The sequence below is a fragment of the Gallinula chloropus genome (assembly GCF_964237585.1).
Source record: "Gallinula chloropus genome assembly, chromosome: 12".
Taxonomy (NCBI): domain Eukaryota; kingdom Metazoa; phylum Chordata; class Aves; order Gruiformes; family Rallidae; genus Gallinula; species Gallinula chloropus.
In genome coordinates, this window is record NC_140097.1 from 21031927 (window position 1) to 21059386 (window position 27460).

At 44.9% G+C, this 27460-nt stretch overlaps 1 protein-coding gene across 1 annotated transcript in view; it reads left to right on the forward strand.

Moving 5' to 3' along the window:
- Positions 1-2953: 2953 nt before the first annotated feature.
- Positions 2954-27460, forward strand: part of STAB1 (stabilin 1) — a 58469-nt gene continuing 33962 nt past the window's right edge. The window contains exons 1-16 of the mRNA XM_084269611.1: positions 2954-3321; positions 8684-8820; positions 10249-10364; positions 11472-11557; positions 12648-12717; positions 13814-13909; positions 14351-14467; positions 15035-15231; positions 15471-15601; positions 18912-19039; positions 20343-20431; positions 21942-22064; positions 23744-23890; positions 24896-24958; positions 25873-25986; positions 26357-26410. Of these exons, the coding sequence (XP_084125737.1) occupies positions 3241-3321; positions 8684-8820; positions 10249-10364; positions 11472-11557; positions 12648-12717; positions 13814-13909; positions 14351-14467; positions 15035-15231; positions 15471-15601; positions 18912-19039; positions 20343-20431; positions 21942-22064; positions 23744-23890; positions 24896-24958; positions 25873-25986; positions 26357-26410 (1749 nt within the window). The 5' untranslated portion in view covers positions 2954-3240. The remainder of the gene's footprint in view (positions 3322-8683; positions 8821-10248; positions 10365-11471; positions 11558-12647; positions 12718-13813; positions 13910-14350; positions 14468-15034; positions 15232-15470; positions 15602-18911; positions 19040-20342; positions 20432-21941; positions 22065-23743; positions 23891-24895; positions 24959-25872; positions 25987-26356; positions 26411-27460) is intronic.

A 27460-nucleotide genomic window follows, 5' to 3' on the forward strand; every position in this document is an offset into this window, starting at 1 on the left:
CCCTTCACAGACTTCTCCAATGTGGATCCTTCCCATGGGCTACAGTTCTTCACAAACTGCCCCCAGGTGAGTCCTCCCCACAGGGTGCCAATCTTCATGACCAGACTGCTCCAGCATGGTTCCTCACAGGGTTGCAAGTCCCCCCAGCAAACCTGCTCCAGTGTGGGCTCTTCTGTCCACAGGTCCTGCCAGGAGCTTGTTTGCTCTAGCACGGGCTTCCCAAAGGGTCAAAGGGTCACAGCCTCCTTTGCATGTCTCCACCTGCTTTGGTGTGGGGTCTTCCACAAGCTGCAGGTGGATATCATCATCCTTCATGGGCTGGGTGTACTGCCTATTTCACCATGGTCCTCTCCACAGGCTGCTGGGGAATCTCTGCTCTGACAGTCAGAGCACCTCTTCCCCTTCCTTCTGCATGATCTTGATGTCTGCAGAGTTGTTTCTCATATCATCTCACTATCTCTGGCTGCAAAAACTGCTCATAAGGTTGGTTTATTTTTTCCCCTCCTTAAATCTGGTATCCTAGAAGTGCTACCATGGTTGCTGATGAGCTCAGCCTTGGCCAGCAACAGGTCCATCTTGGAGCCAGCTGTCATTGGCTTTGTTGGACATGGGGGAAGACTCTTGCAGTTTCTTACAGAAGCCACCTGCATTGCCCCTCCTGCTACCAAAACCTTGCCATGCAAAATCAATATACACCAGCAGTTTCTCAACTCTGAATATTAATGTGTTCACAGAAGAAGTCCTATATCTTAGATACATTACAGGACCAAAACTTCCATCAATGCACAAAGCAAAGAGACTGGTGGAGGAAAAAATCCTGAGCACTGATGCCTGCCAACAATCTGCTGATGATTTGGGAAACTCAGACCACAATATGAATTATTAGTGTTGCCTGCATCATGGCTAGAATTTGAAGATGATGCCTAGGGGGATCCATCGACCAGAAGAGAACAGGAGCAGTGTAAGTGGAGCAGTACTTTGTGCCTATTTTGCCTGGTTTTGCTCCTTGTCCTGTTTACATGCCAGTATTGCTGTCTTTGGTGATACTGCCAACTGGAGTGCCACTGGGAGCACACTGAGCATCTTTTCACTGTGCATTATTAATGCCTCTTGGCCACCTGTTCATTTGGAGGCAGTTGGTGATTCACTTTCTTACTCGTTCCCAGAACCATGCAGATCCAAAGTTGATGCAGATTTTGGTATTCCAGCTCCAGCAGCAGGGATTAGCAATTCTCCCAGAGCAGCTCACACACAGTGGCTGAAGCACTGCCTGTGCTGCTTGATGAAGACAGCAGCATCTGAGGACAGATGACCTTTAGCTTTTTCAGTTTATCCTCTTCTGCTGTACAATGGCACTACTCTCTTTGCATTTTTAGCCTGTATGTTGCTGTTGCATTGCTTGTGTTTAAATGAAGTATGGTCAGATAGGAAGCTGGCTGTGAACCTCCTGATGTTGCTGTGACTCTGATTTATTTAATTCACAAGTGAATTTCATTAAGCCTTTCACTCCCTTCCCTTTCTAGTTTCCTTGCAGTGTCAGATACAGAGATGATAAGCAATGGTGGAAAGCCTTGGCATCAGTCTGTATGTCCTTTTTTTCCTGTACCATTTTCAGTGTGGAGCCATTTAGAAAATGGTCTGAAGATGGATTAAAAGATGTCTGTGCCCCTTCAAGTGCCTGAGGGTAAGATATTTTCACCTTAGAAACTTATCAGCTATCTATGGATGCTGAGTACTGGCTACTTAATCCCTATGTCATCTAGGCAGATTTGGTCTGATCTATGTTGTCTCTGCCTCATTTCACAGATCTGCAGGGTACCAAATGGCTTCTAGAGCTGTGCAAACCCTGTGTCTGACCTTGACAAAGTGGCCGTTGGCTGGGCACTGGTGTTCCCAGTGCCACTGATGTCCTGTGATGGGACAAACGGGCTGAGTTGTCAGATTGAGTTGTGGGCTGTTACATCTCACATGGGTCACAGTGGATGGTTGTGTGCCTTATCTGCTTCCTGTTAGTGCAGGGTATATAACAGTGCTGGCTGCTCATCATGCTGACTCTCTGTAGGATGGAGGAGGAGGGAAAGCACAGTTCACATCACTAGTAAGTACAGCGGTTCTTACATACATACTCTGTATGTTAGCATGTGTATCTGCCTGTGTGCAGGAGGCAAAATTATATGAATGCTCTCAACTCTTTATGTACACACAAGAGTGGCTTTCTATTGTTTCATTTAGGTGATTCCATGTACTATTAATGGCTCAAAAATTAAATGATACCTCACTGCTTAGTAGGGTTTGTTACTAACAGAAGCAGTCTTTAGAGTTCTCAGTACTATGGGTCTTCCTGGCAGTGTAGGGAGACTTGATAATCAAATCTCTTGATAAAAAATTATTGGTTATTTGTACTGTTCAAAAGGAGAAATTCAATTGCAAACCATAGTTCAGGCTAGCAGGCATTTTCTTTTTTAATCCCATTTTGGGACTTTCCTATTCTGAGTGCTGTGGAAGTGGTCCTTGGGTTCATCAAGCTGTCAGCAGACTGTAGGAAGTTTGTGTGTTTTGTCACTGCTGCCATAGCACTGGAAAAAAAATGCGATGCTTTACTTGCTGAGAAACTCAAATACTTAAAATAAATATCAAATCCTACCCAAAGTGCTTGATTTATTGGTGGGATGTGCTTGCATTATTGCTCTGAAGTGCAGCACGTCACTCTCATTGCTTTTAGGGATAGGCAACGGTCAGGTCTGCCTTCTGTTTGAGGTCTTGTGGACATATTAACATCAGTGGTAAAAGGAAATTAACTTTACCTTCATGAATTCATGGTATTTACGTTTTGCTATTGGATTTGCCTTCAGTTAAGCATACAGTTAACCTCTTTTCATTACAATTAGTTGAAAACTAAGGATTTCCTTCCTTCTGTTTTGAACTGATATGTAAGAGGAAATCCGTAGACGTTCCTGTTTTGAGTAAGCCTCTTACTAAGGAGTTCTGCTTCTGCATTTAAAAAAAAAAGAATAGAAAGAAAGAAAAAAGGTAGCATTGATTCAGATGTGATGAGAGAAGTAGGAGATCCACTTCTGAAGACTTTGGAGCTAAAGAGCACAGTGCGAAAATGCTCTCTCCCCGCTTACGTTTAACCTCTGGTTTGTCTTGGATCTGATTTGGAATAGGTGGTCTTATCTTACAGAAATTGCAGCCTCTGTCGCCACTCCTTTTTGTGGAAAGGGTCCTGCCTGGAAAAGCATGAAAATGCATCCTCCTGGATTGCTGGTTTTCTTCTTAGCAACATTTTTCACTCCCACAGCTGTCTGCCAGAGTCCGAAGGTAAGTCTTTGTTTAAGTGTTCATTGAATGGTTCTTCCTATTTGGATGGTTGCATGTTATGTAATAGTCCTCCCTCAAACTTCTTTTTTCATTGACATTTAGTTAAGTGCAGAATAGCATCAATAAATAAACTTGAAGACAGTAAGGTATCTTCTCTGCTTATGTGCGGGTGTGTGTGTAGTCGAAACTGAAGGACTAAAAATAAGGTGAAGGGACCTGCTCGAGTGTTAGATCTGATGAAAGCTCCTTTTTTGTTCAGCACTGAAAACAAGAGTACCAATATGAAAGGAATATCCTCAGCATCTTTGTGTTCAGCTATTTTCAGTATGGGTAGTGGGAGCTCAGCCTCTGGTGGGACCGGTCTGTAAGTTTCCCAGAGGAAATCTGTAAAAAAAAAATCAAAGTCTCATCTAATTCTTGCTTTGCAACAGGGTAAATACCTTTGTACATTTACCAGCAGCTCCTCACTAAGGATTGTGGAATACTTTCCAATATATTTCAACTTTGTTTCAATTTTGTTGATTTGAAAGGATATAGTGGGAGATAAGACAAAACAAGGGTCTAAAGAATTTTAATCATAGAATGTCTTGGGTTGGAAGGGATCTTTAAAGGTCAGCTAGTCCAACTTCCCCCTGCAGTCTTCTCTGATAGTTTAGGATTGTCATTGGATTTGACTGCAGTGGAGTGCTGTGATTCCACAGAGGCCTTTGCTGGATGGGGCCATCAATAGAGAAAAGAAAGACTGTGTGCTAGCTTTCTTTCAGTGGTGTTACCTCAGGACTCTGATTTGATGACTCAAACATGGCAGCAAATCTGTTACCCTGATTTTAGGTTTTGTGTACCTCTTTTTATGGGCTGGGGAAGATGCAGCAGATGTGAGAGCCGTGCAAGTTCTTCTGCTGGGAGGAATGGCAGCAAGTGGGAAATAAGGGGAGTGCTCTCTGCTTCCCAGTGCTTCCTGTGTTCTGCAACTGAGATGGCAAGAAGCACCCTGGGCAATAGATCTTGTGTTATATCTCTGAGCTTGATCATTCTTACGCTGAGAACTGTCTTCCTTGGACAAATGTGAAGGGTTTGCAGGTCCAGGAGCCGCTGATCTGTTCAGCTAAAGGGTTAGTGAGAACTGCTTGGGGAGGTACATGTCTATAATGACTCAAGCCTGTGTCTACAGCTCTGTTTTGTAAAAGGCACTGGAAACTTGGTGATTCATTAGATAATGTCTGTTTCCAGAACTAGCTCCTAGGATTGTTGGAGCCAAACACTGACGTTCCAATGTGTTTTCCTTTCTTCCTTGAGGTTTTGCTGTGTGGAAGCCTTTGTGTTAGGTTTGGGGAGGAAATGATAAAGGGTGAAAATGAGGGGAATGAAACCAGCCCTCAACTTGCTTGAGGTGGAATAAGAGGAGCATGAGCCACACAGAGGTAAGAGCCATCTGTGTTGGAGTGAGAGAAGGGCAGGAAACACTGCAGCATCCAGAAGCTCTGGTATGTCTCTACTAAGCATGGGGGGCAGTGGCTGCTCATGCACTTGCATATGGTGGAGTGCAGGGGGAGAGCACACTCTAGCCCTGGCAAGGCAGAGCTCAGTGTGGACACAGACACCCTGGCTTTTATCTTCTTTCAACTACAGCTAGAAGTCTTCTGCTTAAAAAGCTTCCTTTAATTTCAGAGCTGTTTGAGAGCAGCAGTCTTCCATTTCTGTGGCTTTGTACCCAAGGTGTGATACAGTCCAGGCTCACAGCTCTGGCTGGGCAGAGTGATGACCGTTTTTACCCCCTGGCCCTTGCATGACTGCTGTGTTCTTTGCTGGCTCTCAATGATGAGGCAGCATTGCTGCATCACAGGGGCAGACATATCCTCTCCCTGCTTTCTCTGCAGCGTCTTTGAACGTAGAAAGAGCAGTCACAGATGATCCCAAGGGAGCAGTGCAACACTGTTTTCCATGAGGCTGTGCCCCAGGAGCCACCTGTGATTCAAACTCCTGTCTATCTTTCATCCTCTCCAAAATCTGAGTACCCAAACTGTCACATTTACGCCCCTTGATTCTCTCTTCTGCTTTCCTAAGAAACAAAACACTGCAGAAAATGACTGCTTCATCAGTTCTGTCACTCAAATGAGAAGGGAAACATTTTTTTGTATTATTTTCCACACAGCTGTTTTCTTCCTCTTTCCTCCTGCCTGTTGCTGCTGACACAAGCATATTTTCTTATAAAAAGGGGAAGATCTTACTGGAAAGATGCCTAAAGCTCATGAAGTGTCCTAGAAAGGTAGGGTAGGATTCCACAATAACTGCCCTGTCTTAGAGCCCTGCAAGTAATTCAAGATGCCAACAGGGAGCAGTCTTTCTATTCTCCATTTAGAAATGGAGCCACATCGATGAAGGCAAGAGAAGCAAAATGAAATAATGTGTGAATAGTGGTGTCTTTCTCCACTTCCATGACAGAGAACACACTTCGTTGCCCAACTCCTGATGCCTGGAAGTAAAGATGAAATGGAAGATTGGAGAGTTTTGAAAAATCTAGTGTTTTGTGGTCTATTGTTTGTGTGGTCTTTTTCATAAAGATAGGATGGCTCAAGCACCCAATAAAAGTTTGGGGGATAATTCTGACATTACCATAATAACTCATGGGAAGACATCCCACTCCATGTTTCTTCCTTGGGTGCCTTCCCATTCTTCTTTCTGAGGCATTATCTCAGTGAAGGTTGGAGCTGGGGTTTGATGCAATGAGCAAGGCAGAACTGGTGCCTGGCTTCAACTGGCTCCTTTCAAAAGCCCAGTTTTAATCTGGAGTCCTAATGTGTACTTGAATCAGATGGTTGGCTGGGCTTCATCCCTTCCCCATCAATGGCACTGCTGATCTTTTGAGGCAGAGTACTCAGATGTAGCATCTCACTTACCCAAACAGACTGACTCTTTTCTCTTTTGCTCCATGAAAAATGGGAAATCTCTGACTGTGCTGTGTGCTGGTGGGGTGGGAACAAAGAACAGTAAAGCTGATCTCTGTCCTGATGGATAAAATTCACAAAGCTGCTGCTCACAGAACATGGGTAGGGGGATTTGGTGGATCTCATATTGGCTTTGAGCTTTTTCTACTGCAAGGAGGGGAGTTCTTGACATAACAGGTTCCTTGAGGATTCTGCCACCAAAGGAAGTGGAGGTTACTGTAGAATAAGGAAAGCTCTAGGTGCACAACTGAAAATTACTGTCTATGTGAGGAGCCACCACACACAGAGGAATCACTTTATTGCATTCTGGCATGGCTGGCTGCAGAAGGTGGATTCACGGAGATGAGAAAATGCTCAACAACTCCAGGCAGAGGGAACATGGGTGTGACTCAGGAAACTTTTCCAGTGAGATATCCCTGTGGACCTGGGACTTGAGGGTTATCTCTCAGAGATTTTCCTGACAGAATCTGCTGGCTATCACCTGGGAGGGCCTTCCTGAGGTTTTGATAACTGTTGGGAAGCCATGGGCTTGAGGCAAATGTATGCATTTGGGCCTAAGTTCAGAGGCAGCAAACCTGAGACTGCTGATGGGAATCCAAAACAGGGAGTTCTGGGCACAGGAGAGTTGCTGCATTAACAGCATTGTTTGGGATTGTCTTTAAAAATCCCAGACCAAGGCCTCCTCCCAAAATTGAATCTAATGTTTCTATTTTTAGAAAACACAGTGGCTGTTGTAGAGGCACAGTTGAGGTGAGCTGTGGTGTGCTTGGTTTCCTTCCAGCTGGTGGCCTTTTGGGGCAAACACAGCTCATGCCTGCCAGCTGCTCTCTGCCATCGTCAGGGGCAAACGCTGTCTCTCTTTAAACTGAGCAATGAGGTTTCCATGCTGGGACTTGAGGCTTGGAGTTTAGGAATACAAGGAAACTGCAGATGACACCAAACTAGGAGGAAGTGTTGATCTGCCTGAGGGTAGGGAGGCTCTGGACAGGCTGGACCGATGGGCTGAGACCAATGGGATGAGGTTTAACAAGGCCAAGTGCAGAGTGCTGCACATGGGACAGAACAACCCCTGCAGCGCTACAGGCTGGGGGAGACTGGCTGGAGAGCTGTCAGGCAGAGAAGGACCTAGGGGTGTTGGGTGGCTGCAGGCTGAATATGAGCCAGCAGTGTGCCCAGGTGGCCAGCAAGGCCAATGGCATCCTGGCTTGTGTCAGACACAGTGTGGCCAGTAAGTCTGGGAAGGTGATTGTGCCCCTGTACAGGGCACTGGTGAGGCTGCACCTCGAGTGCTGGGTCCAGTTCTGGGCTCCTCACATTAAGAAGGACACTGAGGTCCTGGAGTGAGTCCAGAGAAGGGCAACCAGGCTGGGGAAGGGGCTGGAGGGCAAATCCTCTGAGGAGCAGCTAAGGGAGCTGGGGGTGTTGAGCCTGGAGAAGAGGAGGCTGAGGGGAGACCTTCTCCCCACCTCCCCTGCCCTGCCAGCAGGGTGCAGAGAGGTGGGCGATGGTCTCTTCAGCCAGGGGACAGGAGCTGGGACAAGGGGCAATGGGCTCAAGCTGTGCCAGGCCAGGGTCAGATTGGATATTAGAAAAAATTTTTTTACTGAAAGAGTTGTCAGGGCTGGAACAGGCTGCCCAGGGAGGGGCTGAGTCACCTTCCCTGGATGTGTTTATAAAGAGGGTAGATGAGGTGCTCAGGGATATGGTTTAGCACAGGATGGGAATGGTTGGACTCGATGATCTTCAACGGTCTCTTCCAACCTTGTGACTCTGTGATTCTGTGATTCTTATGGGGTAAAATCATAAACTTTAGTGACAAGCTGGCATATGATGATGATTTTTTGCTGAGGGGCTGTACATTTTTTATCTGTTCTGTTTGTGTTTCACTTGGAGAAGCAGTGTTGATGAGTGCAGGGGTACAGAAAAACTCTGTGAGGAAGCCTGAACCCCTAGAGTTGTTCTGGTCAGGTAGAAGGACTCATGCTGAATTTATGACCAGCAGTGTGAATTATCTGTCTCTTACCTGATCTTCTTGCCAGTGTTTACAGGGTCCTTCTCACTTAGGGTCAAAGCATCAGGGGCCATCCGGGTGGACAGAGAGGTGCAGAGCACCCAGCACCCACCCTTCTAATCCACCCTCCTGTCCCCTGCAGCTTCTCATGGACAATTGCCAGAGAAATATTTGAACAAGCAGGTCCTGGGCTCTGGAAATAGACTGAACTAATGCGTTCAGTTCTTCAGACCTGTGAAACAGCAAGGAAACCATCAGTGGGCTGGATTGTATCAGTGACATAGGAAAAAAGAAATGCTATTTTGCATTTTAAGTCAGTGCCTTCTACTCAAAGTTATTCCTTTGGGGCATCTCCTCACACAATTTCATTTTGGGCTTATTTCCCTTCTGTTTTTTTCTTTTGAAGTTAAAATCCATGCGATGCAATGTCAAGACTATGTTTACCATGAACACAGCATGTACTGCTTGTGCTGCAGCACCTAAAATGTTATGTCCAAGAGGCTGGTCAAAGACAACCCAAGGATTAGGAGTGAGGAACTGCAGGTAAGGACTGTTTCTTAACCACGTTAACATTTCGGTGCAGCCCTGCCGTGCACGAGCAGTGTCTGTGCCTTCAGGTGAGCACACAGGTGTTTTCTGAGCTCTGCAGATCCAAGGAGTTTTGTTTTCAGATGCATAAAAATGGATTTATGGCCCCTATTAGCTGTTGTGTTTGTCTCCTTGAAAATCCTGTGGACTTTTGGCTGAGTGTAAGTTTCTGCATACAAAGGACAAATTACATGACCTTTAACTTGCCCTAAACAGCTAATACTGCTGCAGCAATGTAACAGAGGTTTATCAAGTGTAGAAGCCTGTTTCAGACCCAGAATCTAATAGCTGATTATGAAAAAAAATAATATCATTATAGTTCCCCATTTACATCCTCCCAGCTTCCAGCAATAATCCTCTGAACTTTTTACCTTCCTACTTTGCTTTATGACAATTGCTTGGTCAGTGTTCCTTGCTCTCACTCTGTTGAGCTTGGCTCTAATAGGAAAAGGGTGAAGGAAATCTGAATTTACCAGGAAGTTTTTGAAAAATTAAACACTATAGATTATTGTTTGCATATCTGTTTGGTAGTGAATGTTAACAGTTAATATATAGCTCCATTGTCTACTGTCTTCTGTGACTCAATGTTGTGTGGAAATACTTTAAAAATAGCTGTAGCAGTTTTGCAGTTTATAGCAGATTTTGCACAGAGGAGTCAGATTGAAGTCAAAGCAGCAGCATTACTGAGACAATTTCCAAGTTCCTTTTGGGAAGGATGTTGTGCCAAAAATAAAATGAATTGTCAGAACAATGTGAGTGTATGCAGCTTTTCTGAGGGTTATCTGCTCTTGTGGTGGCTGTTGGACAGACCCAAGTATAGCTCTCTACTGCATATGGTGGCCCTGCCTGTGGCAGGGGGTTGGAGCTCTGTGATCCTTGGGGTCCCTTCCAGCCCAGCCCAGTCTGGGATTCTATGATTCTATGATATGTGCAGTGCAAGAGATGCTGCCATCAAGGGCTTACCCTGTGTGTAGAGATCTAGAATCTTTAGTGCAAAGCAGAAAGGGACAAGTCCTGGAAGTAGACTTTGTTCTTTAAAGATTACTTTAGGTGTGAAGTCAAATGTTGAGTCACCCTAGAGATCCTAACTTTGTTTCCATGCTGTCTAACCCTCCAGCATCCAAGGTTTCTGTCCTGATGTCCTCAGAGTGCCTCAGGGTCCTGTCTCATATCTAGTCCCTGACAGATGTCTTCTAACCAATCTCTGAGGCTCAAGTCAATGAACATCCTTAGAGAAGACAAAACCTGAGTGCAAATGAAGGGAATGAGTGTCCTGCCTTCCACTCAGAGTTCAGTGTGCTGCAGTGTGACTGCTTAGAACCCCCCAACGGGCGCGTGGTATGTCTGTGTTGAAATCCTGAATCTTGGACTATTCTTTTTAAGATACACTGTCAAGTTAGGAGAAAATACCCTTTCCCTGCCAGGGTGCCATCACATATGTAAGAAAGAAATTGAGGAGAAAAGGTGCTGTCCAGGATTCTGGGGCACGGAGTGCTATGGTAAGTTTTTTGTCTTTTCCAACACCCTTTAGCTACTGAATAAGTTGAACCAGTTTTAATAGGAGGCATTAGGTATCCTTTGAGGTGATTCATTTTCCTTATTCCTCGAATTCCAGACTCCCAAGGTCTGTAGCTTCTGTCTGGGAGGTTCAGCAAATAACGGGAAAGGAATCTCTGCTTCAAATCAGTTGAATCCTCTTACATTTAACACAACCTCCTTTGCTAGAACTTCCTTTTATGTCTTCTTTAAAAATAAGCTTTTGAAAGGGTTGGTTTTGTTCCTCTTTAACAAAGTTTCCAAAGGAAGAGGAAGATCTTTCTTTCTCGTGTCCCTCTAGCCTGCAGCACGTGTGCCATGTGTGCTCCTGTATAGTCTGGGGTTAGTCAGAAGACACTTAGTAATTCCAAGGTGAAAATAACCATCTCAAGGCTCCTGTTCAGGTTTATGGCAAGTAATGAGAAGCTAAGCTAAACACTTCTCATGGGATTGACTGATTGGTGGAATGTGGAAATTCATGATCCAGCCCTGCAGAACACAGAAGGTCATTTGAGAGCTTGAGCCTGTTCTCACACAGAAGTGGTTTGAATAAGCAATTGGCTTTGTCAGAAGAGTCACCAATCTACAACTTTCAGGAAAGGTACCCAGAATTTGGAGGTACCCCACTCCAGAGATGTTTGGACCACAGTTTCCTGAGCACATTCCCAGCTCTTTGTTGAAAATGCTCGGTATCTTTGCAGAGCAGACTCCCACCTGTCCTGAATTTCAGAGCTGCGTCAGACATTCAGTATGGCCTCTTGCCTCAGCAGTGGCTCAACCTCAAAACATATTTCAGTGCCTTTTCTATAAAGTAGTTAGTTATGGCCCATTGGGACTTCTCCTTAGGCTTTTACTGAAAGGCTTTGCTTAGCTAGCAGCCAAATTGCTGTTTGGTGCCACTCCTGGCCATGTGTACTGGCTCTGGGCCAGCGTTAGGTGTGCTGGATAAGCAGGGAGGGACTTTGCAGGTGAAGAGGCCACTGGAATGCTTGGGGGAAGAGGAGGTGCAAAGAGGGATGCAGTGGTGGTTGTTCTGTCTAATCTTTTCCTGCCCATCTCTTGCCTGCTAGAGTGTCCAGGTGGCTCTCAGAATCCCTGCAGTGGCCACGGGACGTGCTTGGATGGTATACAGCAAAATGGGACCTGCATCTGCAAGGTCAGTGCATGATTTATTCTGTTGGTGGTGGGAGCTGTGTGGTGTCTCTGGAGGTACCTTGGATGAAGGGTGACCTTCAGTCTGGAAAGTCATTAGCAGCTTTTGTATTCCAGCATCAATGTCTCTGGGTTTCCTGGTGAACTGGTGTGAGTGGCAATAGCACTAAGACACTGTTGGTGAAGGTATGGAGTTGTGAAGGATCTCTAGGGAGAAATAAAGACAGAATTGCATGGATTTAACCCTCCAACCTGTTGAAATAATCAGTGTCTATGGCTGCAAGAAGCTGTGAGATACTTGGGTCTCAGTGAGCTGCACCTTTTGCAGACTTGGACGATACACTTCCCAAGTGCAATGGTTCTGCACCTGGGCCAGCAGACCCTCCCTCTCTGAGGAAAAACAAGAGAGACCAAAAAGAGAATCTAGGGCAGATGGTTTTTTTTTTCTTTTTTCTTCACTGCTCTAAATGTAGTACAACAAAAGCCTAAACAATTCCTGTGCATTTGAATTGTATACAGTTTTATTTCTAAAATTTTTAGTTTAACAGATCAGTGCCAGGCTAGAAACTTTCTGTTGTGAACTGTATGTTTTTGCAACATCTTTAATTCATAGCATTGTGAAGGGATAAGCTAAAATCCTACCTCTTGGTTCCTTCTTTGAGGAAGTTGCCTTTGGACTTAACTCAAAGACACCTTTTATCCATTAGACTATATGCTAAAGTTCCCCAAGCCCTGTAAAATCAGCGTCAAAAGTCCCACTGGCATTAGTATACTCCAAGTTCCTTTTTCAGAGAGATACCAGAAAACAGCTGGTGTATATTCCTGTTTGTTTGTGATCAGAACATCATTTCCTCAGTGACCACCAGAGTTTTGCTGGTGTTTTGCATGCCTTCTTTGTGTTGGCTGACACTGTGACCTGGGCCATGGGGGCTGATTGGTACTACTAGAGTACTGAACAGGTCAGTTCTCTTCAATGTATTGCTTCAGCTGCAACTGAAAATCAGAAATGGGGAGAGATTTTGAACTGTAACAATGTGTGGAACGATGCAATGATACAGAAAAATAACATCTGGGACATTTTTGGGCTCTTCTAGGAGCAATACGGTGGGTTTGTCTGCCAGGATTGTCGAGATGAAAATCATTTTGGCCCAGACTGTCAGTCAGGTAAGGATGAGTAATTCAGGTGAAACCTCCACAAAAATACCTGAGAGCAAGGAAAGAGGAGGGGGAGGTTGAGTGAAAAGGGTGTTGAAGAGGATGAAGGGACGCCAGCTGGCAGGTGTCTTGGCATTTTGTCTTTGTGCCCTTCGTCACTGTCCCTTTAGACAAAAGATTCTTAGTCTTTCACTCAAATCAATCCATTTTTCCTATTGTAAATCTCCCCTTACCAGGGCTACTCCAATTTCCCCTCTCATTTTAGGCAGGCTTTTACTTGCATCCCTGAAGCAACCCAAACTCACTGCCCAACTGTTTTCCAGACTGTTCGAGTAACTGCCCCATTTGTTTCCCATCTCCTTCCCACAAAACTGACACACACAGTGCTGCTACTCATGTATGGCATTTTTGGAAGTGGCTGTTAAAGGAGTCCTTTTCATCCAGCCCCCAATTCCTTCTCACACAGGTGAGATAGGTGTGATCTTGGTGGTTGTGCTCACACAGTGACACCAATGCTGGGATCACAGACATAGCAGACTCAGGACAAGAGGCAGTGGGCACAAACTTGAATATAGGAAGTTCCACCTAAACATGAGGAGAAACTTCTTTACTGGGAGGGTGGTAGAGCACTGGGACAGGCTGCCTAGAGAGGTTGTGAAGTTCCCAGCTCTGGAGATACTGAAAGCCCACTTGGAAGCTGTCCTGTGCAGCCTGCTCAAGCCTTCTCTGGCAGGGGGGCGGGACTAGATGATCTCCAGAGGTCCCTTCCAACCCCGATCAGTCTGGGATACTTTGACTCTCATAACACATTGGCTGCAGGAGACTTAAAGGAGTGGGAAGTTAAAACACATACCTGAAAAGCTGCTCTAGGTCTTGCATTCAAGGCACCTCCTGCAGAGCAGTACTTTGCTTGAGCCCAGGACATGCAGCTTGCCCTCTGTAAGCTCTGACTGGCGTGCCCTTCTTTTTAAAAGGAGCTATATTGGCTGTGGATTATTGGTGGGAAATCAGGGTGCCAAGTCCCAGGGCAGTTGGCCAGTGTGGCCTGGAGCCCTGTGGACAGCCTTGTAGCTGAAGGTCAGGTTTGACTGGACTTGCCTTGCAGTGTGTGACTGCGTGCACGGGGAGTGCAACAGTGGCGTCGCTGGGGATGGAAGCTGCACATGCTATGGAGGCTACACTGGCCCCAGGTGTGACCAAGGTAAGTAGCTTCAGAGGGATTTTTAGAGCTAAACTATGATACAGGCTTGAATGCATGTGTCCCAAATGGAGCTGGGCAGGTAATGGGTAGCTTAGGAATGTAGAGGGAAGATGATCTGAGCACTGCAGAGCTAGACAGAGGGAAAAGCTGGGGTCTTCTTCCTACTCCATGACAGTGGCCGAGATACACCATCTGTTTGTGCCTCTGTTCTTCCTCTGGAAACCAGATAGATGCTTTCTTCTCTCTAAGCCTTGCAAAACCTGACTACCTAGTGGCCAGTGATTTAGAGCTGTCTGCACTGCTTATATCCCCTGTCTTTTGTGCCACCTTGGGGCCTCTGGAAACAACATTTGCCTTCATTTCTAGCTATTTTGTAAAGTTGTATCTTCCAGCAGTGCCCTGCATGCTCATAGGAAAACTCTCTCTGCTGTGTGATTCCAGAGATTCCCCTTTGCAAAGACATGACATGTGAGGCCAACAGTGAGTGTGTGGTAAGGGATGGGACAGCAATGTGTGACTGCAAGCGGGGCTACAAAAAAAGTGGAGCCACTTGCCAAGGTGAGAAACTTCTCTGTGACTCAGTTTGTCCCTTGTTTGGAAAAGTTTTATTGCATTGGTGTCTCTGGATGAATTTAATCACTGGGAATACAATGCTTACTTCACTGTAGAGGCTTAGGAACCTATTATTTAGGAGTCCCTTTAGCATTCAGGGCTGTTTGTCTCTGTTCTCGCTTGCCCTGAAAACAAGAAATTAATTAGTTGAGGGTTCCATACAGCACTGGCTTATAAGTATGTACCTAATAACCCTCACAATGGTTTATTGGTGAGTCTGTACCAGTTTGAAAAATAGGGCATGTGATTGGAGGGTTTCTTCACTGATTTCAAATTTATATTTGTGAATTGATTTTGTTAAAAGAAAGTCAGTAATAAGCAGGTGATTAGCTAGCTATGCATACTTCTATTTTCACTGGCTTTTTACACTGCAGTTCCATACATCTTCAGATATGATGTAAATTCAGAAGTCAATCCAGTCACCCTCTGTCACTTGCACTTCTGTTACTTAAGGTAACATGAAGAATGTGTCATCCATTTAGTTACTCTCATCTCTTATCTCTTCTATTGCAGCTCAGGATCCTTGTGCTTCTTCTCCATGCTCCCCCTTGGCTACATGTAAGGTCCTTGGACCACAAAAGTATCAGTGTACCTGCATAGAAGGATATCAAGGAGATGGGAAGATTTGCCAGCCCATAAACCCTTGTGTTAACAACAATGGAGGCTGCCCAGAAAACTCTACAATTTGTATCTACCGACGTGCAGGAGAGGTAAGGGCAGTAACAGCACATCAGCAACCTGTAAGGGTCAGAAAAATGACCAAGTGAGAAGCTGTTCAACTGAGCTCACCACTGTGGTGGTCATATATGCTCTCCTCCCCTTAGGCTTTGCAAAGGGAAACCAGACAGCTCTTTTGTAGGGTAATTGGGAAAAGGGGGGTTGTGGGGTTGGAGTGGGTGGTCAAAGACAATGAATGCAGCTCTATAATAACTGTGTTGAATCCCCTTAGGCAACTTGTGTTTGCAAGCCTGGGATGAGTAGGAGAACTCCTTCATCTGAGTGTTCTGTATTTCCCAACAATTGCCAGCATTTCTGTGACGTGAATTCCAGGTGTGAGATTAATGCCCAGGGGACTCCTAGGTAAGCCAGTTTAAAGATTGCTATTGAGCAAGCTTATTCTGCAGCTACAATGGAAACTGAGTTTGGATGAGCTGAATCTTGAAGAAACTGAGAGTTAATGAAGGAGAATGGGACAGAGTCACCTTTTGAGAAGAGCCTGTAACCAGCCCATTGAGTTTTACATCAGTCACTGTAAATTTTGGCTTGTGAGTCACAAGATGCTTTATATCTGGGACAGATGAGTCTTCTATAATGTCAACTGGAGATGTAGGTCCCCTAGTTGATGGTAGGGTATTATCAGTTAATAATCAGTCATTAAAAGGGAGATATGTAACTCTTGTTTGCTCACATTTGCCCACATTTGATTCTGTGGGTGTCATGGATTAACCCCAGCTCGTAACTAAGCACCACGCAGCTGCTTGCTCATCCCTTGCTCCACAAGGGGATGGGGAGGAGAATGGAAAAGAACCACTGAGGGTTGAGAGAAAGACAAACAAAGGATGAGAACAGCAATAATCACGATAACAAGCACAAGAAGTTAGAATAGAATACATTATACACAAATGCATGTGCTCAGACATGAGGAGAGAAAAACCCAAAAGTCTCATTGCCCAGTCTGTTTCAGAGCAGCAATCCTGCCTCCCAACTCGCTTCCCCAGTTATATCCAGAGCATGATGCTGTATTGTGGGGAATATATCTCTGAGCAGTCAGGGCCAGCTGTCCTGGCTCTGCTCTTCTAGCTTCCTCTGCACCTGGCAGCATTTGGGAAGCTGAAAAGTCCTTGACTTAGTGCAGGCACTACAGCTACCTAGCAACACCTAAACCATCAGCGTGTTATCAACGATATTCTCAAAAGAAATCCAAAATGTCAGCAGCTACTAGAAAGAGCACTGACTCTATCTCAGCCAGGATAGAAGGCTAAATCTTTGGCTCTCCACCTGACAATGGCATCCTGGCTTGTATCCTGGCCAGTAGGTCTGGGGAGGGGATTGTGCCCCTGTACTGGGCACTGGTGAGGCTGCACCTCGAGTGCTGGGTCCGGTTCTGGGCTCCTCACCATAAGAAGGACATTGAGGTCCTGGAGCGAGTGCAGAGAAGGGCAACCAGGCTGGGGAAGGGGCTGGAGGGCAAATTCTATGAGGAGCAGCTGAGGGAGCTGGGGGTGTTCAGCCTGGAGAAGAGGAGGCTGAGGGGAGACCTTCTCCCCACCTCCACTGCCCTGCCAGGAGGGTGCAGAGAGGTGGGCGATGGTCTCTTCAGCCAGGGGACAGGAGATGGGACAAGGGGCAATGGGCTCAAGCTGTGCCAGGGCAGGGTCAGAGCAGATGGGAGGGAAAAGTTCTTCCCTGGCAGAGTTGTGGGGCTGTGGCACAGGCTGCCCAGGGAGGGGCTGAGTCACCTTCCCTGGATGTGTTTATAAAGAGGGTGGATGAGGTGCTCAGGGATCTGGTTTAGCTTAGGATGGGAATGTTTGGACTTGATGATCTTAAAGGTCTTTTCCAACCCTGTGATTCTGTGAATTAGAGGTGCAGATTGATGGGAAAAAGAAAGTTGATGGAAGAAATACTAGACTCCATTTAGTTCCCTGGAGCAAAACACTTAGTTGATAGCCCTTAGATGGGGAATACTGCCAGATCTCGGATCACTTTTGCATGACATCTTCCCAAACATCAGAGAAAGCTTCACCAAGGATTTTGTGCGTTACCAAGCAAAGGTGGAGCTTCTCTGAGAGACAGAAGAGGGAAAAAGCAGACTGGCCTCCTTGACCCTTCCTTCTCCAGTGCTGCTAAATCTGTTAGCATCCACCTGTTCATTGTGTGCTCCAGGCCAGAACTGAAACGCGGTGCCTTCCCGTTCTGAGATATGCTAGCAAAGTGCAGGACGCGGTGTTCAGCACAGTCCCTGCCTTCCTATATCTGTTCTCCAGCAGCTGGCACTCAGCCCTGTGAGGCTGGAGCAATGTCAAATTCCTCCCATGTCGCATGTCTTTGCAGCCCTGAAACAGAAAGGAGCGGAGCCGATACTTGGACACAACCCAAACGGGAAAAAACACGGTTATCGGCCAGTGATCTTAAGTAGCCTCTGAGTAATGACTAAAAACCCGTGTGAATCAGGACAGAGATTTTCACATGTAGATAAGCTTTTCTGGGAATGTCATTAGCCTGTCTGGGACCCTCATTAACTCCAAGCCGTAGTGAACTGCTGTGCTGGAATGCTTGAGCTGGCACTTCACGCGGAAGCTGAGGGATCACATAGGAACTGTGTGCTAGGTTTTCACTTAACCTGTGTTCCTTGTGGATTGCCTCAAGTTTTCAGATGCTGGAATGACTGAATATCTGGTAAGAAAGATGTTTATAAATATATGGTGGCTACCACTTGAATCAGTACAGGCTGGGAGTGACCTGCTGGAGAGGAGCTCTGTGGAGAAGGACCTGAGGGTCCTGGTAGATGATAGGTTGGCCATGAGCCAGCAGTGTGCCCTGGGGGCTGAGAGAGCCAATGGGATCCTGGGGGCATCAAGAGGAGTGTGGCCAGCAGGTCACAGGAGGGGATCCTCCCCCCCTGCTCTGCCCTGGACAGGCCCCACCTGGAGTGTTGTGTCCAGTTCTGGGCTCCCTGGGATAAAAAAGACAGGGATCTCCTGGAGAGAGTCCAGAGGAGGCTACGGAGATGATGAAGGGCCTGGAGCATCTCCCCTGTGAGGAAAGGCTGAGTGAGCTGGGGCTGTTCAGCCTGGAGACAAGAAGACTAAGGGGGGACCTTATGAATGTTTATCAATATCTGAAGTGTGGGATGCAGGGGGGAATGGGCAGCCCCTTTTCAGTGCCTGTGGGGACAGGACAAGGGGCAATGGCTGCAAGTTGGAGCATGGGAAGTTCCACAGCAAGATGGGGAAGAACTTTTCCCCAGTGAGGGTGAGGGAGCCCTGGGACAGGCTGCCCAGGGGGTGTGGAGTCTCCATCTCTGGAGAGATTCCAGCCCCGTCTGGACGCCGCCCTGTGCAATATGAGCTGGGGAGCTGCTTTGGCAGGGGGTTGGACCCCATGGGCTCTGGGGGTCCCTTCCAACCCTTGTGATTCTGGGATTCTGTGATACTCTGAAGTGTAGAGCAGACAATCCTTGTGTTAATTGCATCTGAGAAAGCATCTTAATTCCCTTTGGGTGGGTCCAAATTTGCTTGCACTCCAGAAGTGTGCATCTCTTCTCCTGTCCCCAGCTTAAAGCTGGGATTTGTCTTTCAAGTGTAAGTACTGACATACTGTTCTGTTTACATCTGTTGAATGCAAGATGGTTTATAATGGTTTGTTGTGTTTTTTCCTTGTCTCCTAGCTGTGTGTGTAAAGAAGGAGAGATTGGAGATGGGAGACGTTGCTATAAAGATCTCTTGAGTGAGCTAAACCAGCATAACTCACGAGGAATGTTTACTAGGAAATTAAACGTCGCCAGGAAGATGTTTGGTAAAAGGTCTTTTGAATTGATTTGGGGAATGGAGCAAACGTGGGGACAAGAGTGTGTCAGAAAAAGCTAAAAGCCTTCCAGTGTAATGCATCTGTTCCACAGCACATGACCTGAGGCTGCAGAAATTAAACACATCACATCTTCAAACTCCTATTACCAGTTCTGGGTTGTGCATTGAGCAGGCTGTTGCAGAGAGCACTGTGGATGAGGATTGGGTATTTGACAGCCCTGGTAAAGGACGTACCATATCTGCAGAAGGAGGAAAGTGTGTGATTCAATCCCAATCATATCAAGCCACCAGTGTGCCTCCACTTGCAGTATCTATGTTGAAGACTCAGAGGTCTTTGAGTTCTCTACCAGTGATGCTTGAGGCTGGTGTGCCATGGGTCCTTTACTTAGTAGAATATCTGCTAAGCCCTTAAACAGCCTCCTTGCCAGCACACGTGTGAGTGGCTATTACAGAGACTCAAAGGCTTTATCCTATTCACCATGGTACTTTCTGAGTGAGGAGCTTCTTTGCAAAGCCCAGATTGCTTTAGAACCCATGTACTGCAAGTGTGGAAGTGATATTCAGAAAGGTTATTTTTTGCCTTATTGCAATCCAAGGAAAGAATGACATCCTTGTAGCACACATCAAAGAATATTTCTGTTAGATGCCTTCTCCAGCTCATCCTCTGCACAGTCTTCTCTGTCTCCACTAACTTGACAGCAGCTGAGACAGGGCCCAAAACTCAGCTTAGCTTTTATGAATACCCCATCCTGCTACATGTCAGTGTTTCCAAACCTTTTTTGCATATGCTTTGCATAATGTTTTGTGCTGTAGACAACTGTGTGAAGATATCTGGGTTTCTAACTTCTCTTCAGTGGGACTTAATACCTAATGACCTTTTGTTGATGTGGATTTTGTTGATGTGCCATTGACAACTGAGTGAAGACGGACAGCTGTGATTGACTGGTCACAGCATTAACTCATGATAACACCCAAAAGGGGGAGACAGAGGACATTTGGCCCAAGAATAAGGCAGCAAGGGTGTGGGAATGGGATTATTATGAATATTCTGCAATTTCAGCTGAGATTCAAGGTGGACTAAAGTCAACATCAGTCCTTCAAAACTCTTGTCAGCAAGTGCTTAAATCTAATAGCAACCAAGCTAGGGTGTGATAGCAATACCAAACTGCCTCTGGTTCCTTGTTAGGAACAAAAACATGGAGATTGAATCGTGCTGTTAACAAGGGGAATAATAATTGCTGGAGTTAAAATGTATGCCAAGTAACTGCTGCATGTTGCCACTCTTTTTACAGCTTCTGGCTGCTCAGATTTGCTGACTAAATATGGGCCTTTCACAGTCTTTGCACCATCACCTCTGAGTGATAACAAAGTGGAATTTAATGTAAGTTTTCTTGGGTTTAACACTTTTTTCCTGTTTTAGGATTCTTTCCTGCCTGAGTATTGCAGCCTGTAAAAACTGACTGACACTTGAGAGGAACTTAAGAAGGCAGTATTTGTATTTGCTATTATAGAAGCAATCTCATTGTCTGGTTACACTGCAGTCTCATAGAGGATGTTACATCTCTGTCTCTTCAACGTGGACAGAGTTTGCTTGTTCTTAATGGCAGGAAGTGTAAAGTTTTTCTGGCCATTCTTCATTTAAAGCTCAAACCTCCTGTGTGTGACTGTTCTAAAAACTGTAGGTGGCTTTTCAGCACCCAAAAGTAGAGTATTTGAAGGGGACTGAGATTTGCATCAAAATACTGGATAGGTGCAGTATGATGTCAACTTCTTGAGAAGAGGTGGTCATTTTATTAATGGGGACAGCACGAATGGCAGGGCTGGAGAAAACTGCTGAGGGAGCCAGGACAACAGTTTGAGTATTCTAAGCTTCAGCAAGTAGTTCCCACATGTAATTTTAAAAATTATTCTATTTTTTAATGAAATCATGCAGTAGTTTTTGCACATTTAAGCTACCCATCATTAGAAGGAGAAGGTATATAGGCTATTTTTCCCAGGACAGAACTAAAAATCAGTGTATGAGCTACAGATGCCACTCAGGAAGCAGGGGGTTTAATTGCATGCTGAGCAAGGTGGATTTCATGTGGCAGCTTGCTTGCAGCCAGCACTCAGAGAAGGGAAATGTATCCAAAATAACTTAGACCAACCCCATTTGAACACTGCATTTCCAACTGGCTTAGAAGTATCATTGCTTGACAGCATTGCTACCAACGCAGCAGTGGTAACTCACGTGGAGTCTAAGGAGCAACTCTGAACCTACAAATGACAGGGACATCAGCTGGCTCCAACTGCCTTGTTGAGCAGAGGTTTCCTCTAACACAAGTCAGACTGTGTGCCTAGGTCATTGTGGTAACTGCTGGATTCATAGAAAATCTATCACAAAAGGCCCCTGAGTTTTCTAGTCCCTCTGTTCCCACGGGGCATCAGTTCCACCTAAATCAGTATTGCCCAATTGCTTTTTATTGCATTAAAAGCACCAGTGACAGAAAGCCCAGAAAAGAAAGGAAGAAACTAAATGTAAATTCAGTAACTTACACCACCTACATGGTCCAACACAAACAAAGTTTGTTTGGGGAGCTTCAGCAAGTTTCAAAATCTGGAGTATGCAAGGATTGCTTTGAAATTGTCCAAGTCCAAAAGGTTTCTGTTTAGGGGGCTCCTCTACAATAACCTGCAGGTTAATCAGTCTCCTTGTGTTTGAATGTGTACACAAACAGAGCTAAAAGATCTGCCACTCCAGTGAACTGAAATAAAGAGGAGAGCTCAACTTAGATGCTAAAAATTTCTGTGTGTCTGTTAGCTCAGAGAAAGAGCTTCTGGCTCTTGCAGTAAAAGAGGTTATTGAAAGACCATGTCATTTATATTCTTTCTGTGGTCTTTATTCCCCAAAGGTTACCACTGCTGAGCAACTGTGCCGAATGCACATTGTTCCTGGTATGCATTTGGTAGAAGATATGATAAAAGCCAAGACTGTATGGACTTTGTCAGGACATCAGCTAACATTCCTTAGCCAGGTAAAGGATCTCCTGGACTCCTGCTTTCATGTAGGACAAGCCTGGAGCTTGACCATAGTTTCCTTGGTGCATTTTCTTAACCTGGACGTTTTTTCTGTAATTAGCCTGCCTGCAATCAGTACAACAGGCTCCTTTGTGGAGCCCAAAGCAAGGTGATCAGAACCCCCTAAGAACCACTTCTATCTTTTAGACAGCCAGTTAACCAGAATCTGACTCCTAAGCTTGTGAATGGTCTTTTCTTAGTCTGTGTATGTATTCTGGAGAAGACACCTCTTCCCTACACAGCTAGCAGCTACAATATACATTGATGACATGGAAGGAGCAGCAAAATCTCTCCTCAGATGGAATACTTCTTGCATGTTGTGTGCTTGGATGCAGTTACATGCTGAATATTTTCTCTCACAATTTCCATTTCCCGTTCCATTTTATTTTTCTTAGTCATCTTGGCAAGGTCTTTTTCATCATTATGTTCTGGTATGGAAGGCTTCTTTGCCCTTTTTCCTTTTTTCAATTGACTCATATTTTCCAGCATTCACTGTTCTCTCTCCATCCTGCACTTTTCCTGCATGCATGCTCACAGCTGGCCAAGGGAGAGCTGTATGCTTCCTCTCTGAGGATTCAGCCTTGGCCTTTAGGTCTGGGTCATAATGCATGCACCCTGCAAGCATCAAAAACACAAAGCCCTGCTTGGAGCTGGGGAATCTGAACTGAGCTTGTCGATGCTCCTTTTAAATTTCTTTCCTGTTTCTTCACCTAAGAGTCTTTTGAACTGGGAAGTCTGCCCTCCTCTTCCTTTGTTTCAGCCAGAATCCTCAGTGACGTGAACTGAAGTTCAGGGCAGGGAGGAGGAGTTCAAGAAATGCAAGTGGTAAAAAGCATGAGGACGTTGTGCTTGCCTGAACTTGGATTATGGCTGCAGCATAATCCAAGCTGATGCTTAGCTTGCAGGTTACCCTTGGAATATCTCCATATGCTCAGCTTCAGTGCAAGGTTCTGTGAAGTATGGAAGGGCCTGATATGTGCCTAATCGTGGTGGTTTAGGCCTGGCTGGAGGCCAGATGCCCACCAAAGTCAGTCTATTACTCCCCTTTTCAGTCGGACAGGGGAGAAAGTATCTATTGAGAGGCTTAGGAGTCAAGATAAGGACAGGGAGAGATCATCCCACAATTAGTGTCATGGGCAAAATGGACTAAACACAGAGTGAAGGAAAGAAAGCATGTTGTTGGCATTACAAGCCAATAAAAGTTGCAGTCAAAGCTGTAGTTCCAGGATTGCTCCCAAATTCTCTGCATTGTGCCTCTCTCCTTGCAGCTGGCAAACTGATGCAGCAGCTGCTTGATGGTCAGTGCCACCTTTTGTGATTAAGAACTGGGGCCAAGATTCAGACAAACAACGAAAGAGCTGACTGTCCAGATTGGGTTTTCTTTCTATAGTAAGACTTAAAAGTACCACCCAGGATCGAAATATCACCCAAAGTCGAGTAGAGATGGGGTATTTTTTTTACACTCAGGCAACCCCTTATATTTACTGATTCCAGAGTATCTTTGGTTGTGCATTCATCTTGCTGACGCATAGGGGCAGAGCACCAAAGGGAACAATGATACATAGACCTATGTATCATAGAGCTATCATGATACCATAGATATATCACAAGTAAATAACCTTTTATTATTATCCAGACATACATGAAAGGGTTTCGATATCAAGACCTGCCAGGGGAACTCTACGGTGTTTTGCAGTCCAACCTACCCGCAGCTAATGGCATCATACATGTCATTAACACCCTAAGGACCAAAACCAGCACTGACAACCTCAGCAACCCACAGGTACACACTTAGTCATATTTCTTCTGGTTTATGGGACAGAGAATAAGCATGTAAAAAAGATAAAATCTATTTTCATCTTTAAGCTTCCAAATCAGTGAGGCTTTTTTTTTCTTTTAAATGGGAAAAGGCTATTTATTTTATTTTCAGCTGCTGCTATGAGCAATAGCCAATCCATATCATGTATTGCACTCACTCCCATGCTCTGACTTGGCTGGCCCTGTGTGGATCCAGGAGCTTGATTTGATCATCTTTACAGGGCCTTTCCAACTCAGGAGATTCTAGGATTCTGTGACTTGTTAGGCACTGTTAGGTCAGCATGCCATTAAAAATAGGTAAAGGCCAGATACAGACCTTGCAATGATGCTTTTACAGTGCTTGGATGAGTAGAGTGTACTACTTTCATGAGTAAATCATTCTGTTTGTAGCAAATGTGCTTTTTCAGTGTATCTTCTGTATCTTACAGGATAAATAATGAAAAAGCAATTTGCATTTAAAAATTGAAGTGAGATTTTCCATAATCAGTCTATACTGTATTTTGAAATGATCATCAAAAAGTTGTCTTTGCATTAACAGGATGTAAAATGAGGGCAAACAATCATTGCACTTTTGCATTTTGATGTTATGTCTTGAATTTAAGACCCTGGTCAGGGGGTTCAGGTTCAAGATCTGCTAAGCACTTTTCCCTGTTAGCTGGGAGAAGTTTTGGCTATAGCTACTACATTCCTTGTGATTTGGGCTTTGCAATGAAGGCTAGTGATCACATCACCCATTTTTGGAAAATCTGGTTTGTTGTGCCTGGGAAGGAGTTCATGCCTAAGTTACTGCAGGCTCAGTCCTTGCTAGGTCAGTTGGCCAATACAGAAGGTTTGAATATGTTGAGGATAATGGACTACTATAGACTGTTATTTGCAAACCACAAACATAAACTGGCCAAGGGCATTTCAGTATGGGCTCAGGCCTTGCTTCAGCCCCTGACATTTTTTTCATATTTGTATCTTCTTGCAGAAAACCATTGGTGAGATCCTTGCTTCAATGGAGATCTTTAGTAGATTTGAAACAATACTGGAGGTAAGCACCTTTGTGTCAGCCCCAGGAAGGTGTGGCATGCTGCTGTTGCAAAGTCTGCTGCTTTTGTGGGGGTTCTGAGTAAAATTTAAATACATTTCAGTGGTATGGCTTTCCTTCTGAAGTAATTATGTATTTTGTGTATTTCACATAAGCAAATGTAATGGAAAAGATCAGAGTTCTCATATCTGTAGGGGATCTGGCACAAGCAGCAAGCGTACATGCCTACTTCTCACCTCCCCCTGCTCTCTCCCCCAGAGAGTTTGTTCTCCAAAGTGTGTTTAGTCTTGACCACTGTCAGAACAAATAGTGAAGGTTTCAAGACACATGACAACCTAGATTGTAGCTACCTGGTTTTGGGGTGTAGATCTCTAAATAAAGTAGTCCTCAAGTTATAAATCCTTGAAGCTGCTGCCCAGGTTTCATTTAGTTTGTCCTTTCACTAGGGACAGTCTGATTTTCCTTTTGCCTTCATCAGAGTCATGGGGATCTGCTCTAGCATTGCTCACAGCAGTCTTGGCCTGCCTGTTCTCAGCTCTGTGGCTGTTAGTTGTTTACAAATCACTAACTGCAATTGTGATTATAGACTTCACTCCCATTTTATTCAGGCAAAAGATACAGTTTTAGTCTCTGTATATGTGCTTGTGTGTTTAAAGCACGCAGGTAGCATTAGTCCAGTACTCCCTTCCTCACACCAGCTGCATTGACACCAGTAGCTTTATTGTCCAAACTGTGTTTTTGTGGATTCCTGTTATTATGTGCCAATCCTTGGTGTCCAGTTGCCTCTTGTATAAGTTTGCTTTTCAATACCTCTGCCTCTAGTGGGGTGCTTAGAGTTTCCTTACCCTCCCTCCCCGATAAACCCTCCTTGTGAATTCATGCTAGATCTACAAGGAAATCTGTTCTTGTTTTTGCAGAACTGTGGCCTGCCTGCAATACTGGATGGACCAGGCCCCTTCACTGTGTTTGTACCCAGCAACGATGGCGTGGATAAGTTGAGAGATGGAAGGCTCATTTACCTTTTCACAGAGGTTAGAGCAAAGAGTACTTTAAGAAATCACCAGCTCTGTTGGAAAGGCTTGCACAATGTATCTGATCATTGTGGCAAGGTGTTCTTCCTGGAGATGGCTGACCCATCTCTGTTTCTGTGAGGTTTTGGCAGAAAAGTGAGTGCTGATGGAATCTGAAATGAGAAATGTGGTAGCCAGATTGATTAAATCTGATGTTGGGCTTTCTTTCCTCACCCTGGCTTTGGGTAGGAGAAAATAAAGCAACTTACCAAGTGAATTCACTGCTATAGTACATTGGCATTGTCAGTCATTGGTTTAAAAGAGACTGTAGTTGTCTCTTACTCCTGAGCATAGAAGTGGTGTCTAAATTTATGTTTTCTTCTTTCCTTAGGGCATAAATAAGCTACAGGAACTTGTGAAACATCATATCTACACTTCAGCAGCGGTAAGGCAGGCAGCTCTGACTACAGATAGTACAGGTTCTTTGGGCTGACCTGTCAACCGTGGTGTTTGGCATAAAGATCTGAGCTACTGCTTGGACTTCCCCAGGAGGAGCAGAGATGTGATTCAGGAGCTGATGAGGCAAAATGTTTCCCGGGACAGTGGCTGCCAAAATGGACAGCTTGTGCTCTTCCAGGGTTTGCTGGGAGGGATGGTACTCCTTAGCTGGGTGACCTTTACAGTGAAAATACTGTGCAGCAGAGTTTGCTGCAGGCAAATTCTCTTGCTATCCCTTTATTAAATTATTAATTAGGAGTGCACCTTAATTATGAACTCTCCAGCCCAGTTTCCTTAAAACACAAAAGTTAGAGCCAAGCAAAGAATTGGTCCAGACTCCCTGATCCTTTTCCTCTCTCCCTGGGCTTCACCAGTGGCTGAAGTTAGAGATTGTGAACTGGTGCAAGTGAGCCTGGGACTTGGTGCCAGTGCTTGCATCAACACTGCTGTGTACTACAGCAGCAGGGTAAATAAAATCAATACAGTGCATCAACCAGATATTATCCCTTATACAATAAGCAAGAGAAATGTTTAAAGTTAGACTAAAACCTGTGGAGGAAGTGAATACTCAAGCATTATGGTACAACATCATGTTTTTAATTAAGAAATATCAGTATTATTCCCTTCCTTTGCTGAGAAGCAAATATCAGTCCTTGTGATCTTCCTAATTTCAACAGAGAAAATGAGCAGCACTTTGACAAAACCTAGTTTTGCTTGCAGTTGAAGAATAATGACACAAGCTACTTTTTAATAACATTGGACACAAAAGTACCAATTGTCTTAATGCTCAGGACTTCTCAAATTATTAAATTGCTCAGTACAGTACCTGCAGTTTACATTTTTTCTGCTTTCAGAAATAAGCTTATCAAGCCAAATATGTTCTCTGTTATGCTTCTGGCTGAGCTTTCATTGTTTATTGGATATGTTCTGGAAAATTCCCCTATTAGTCTGCCCCAACTAGCAGCTGTATTGGTAAGAGCAATTCTTGGTGAGACTT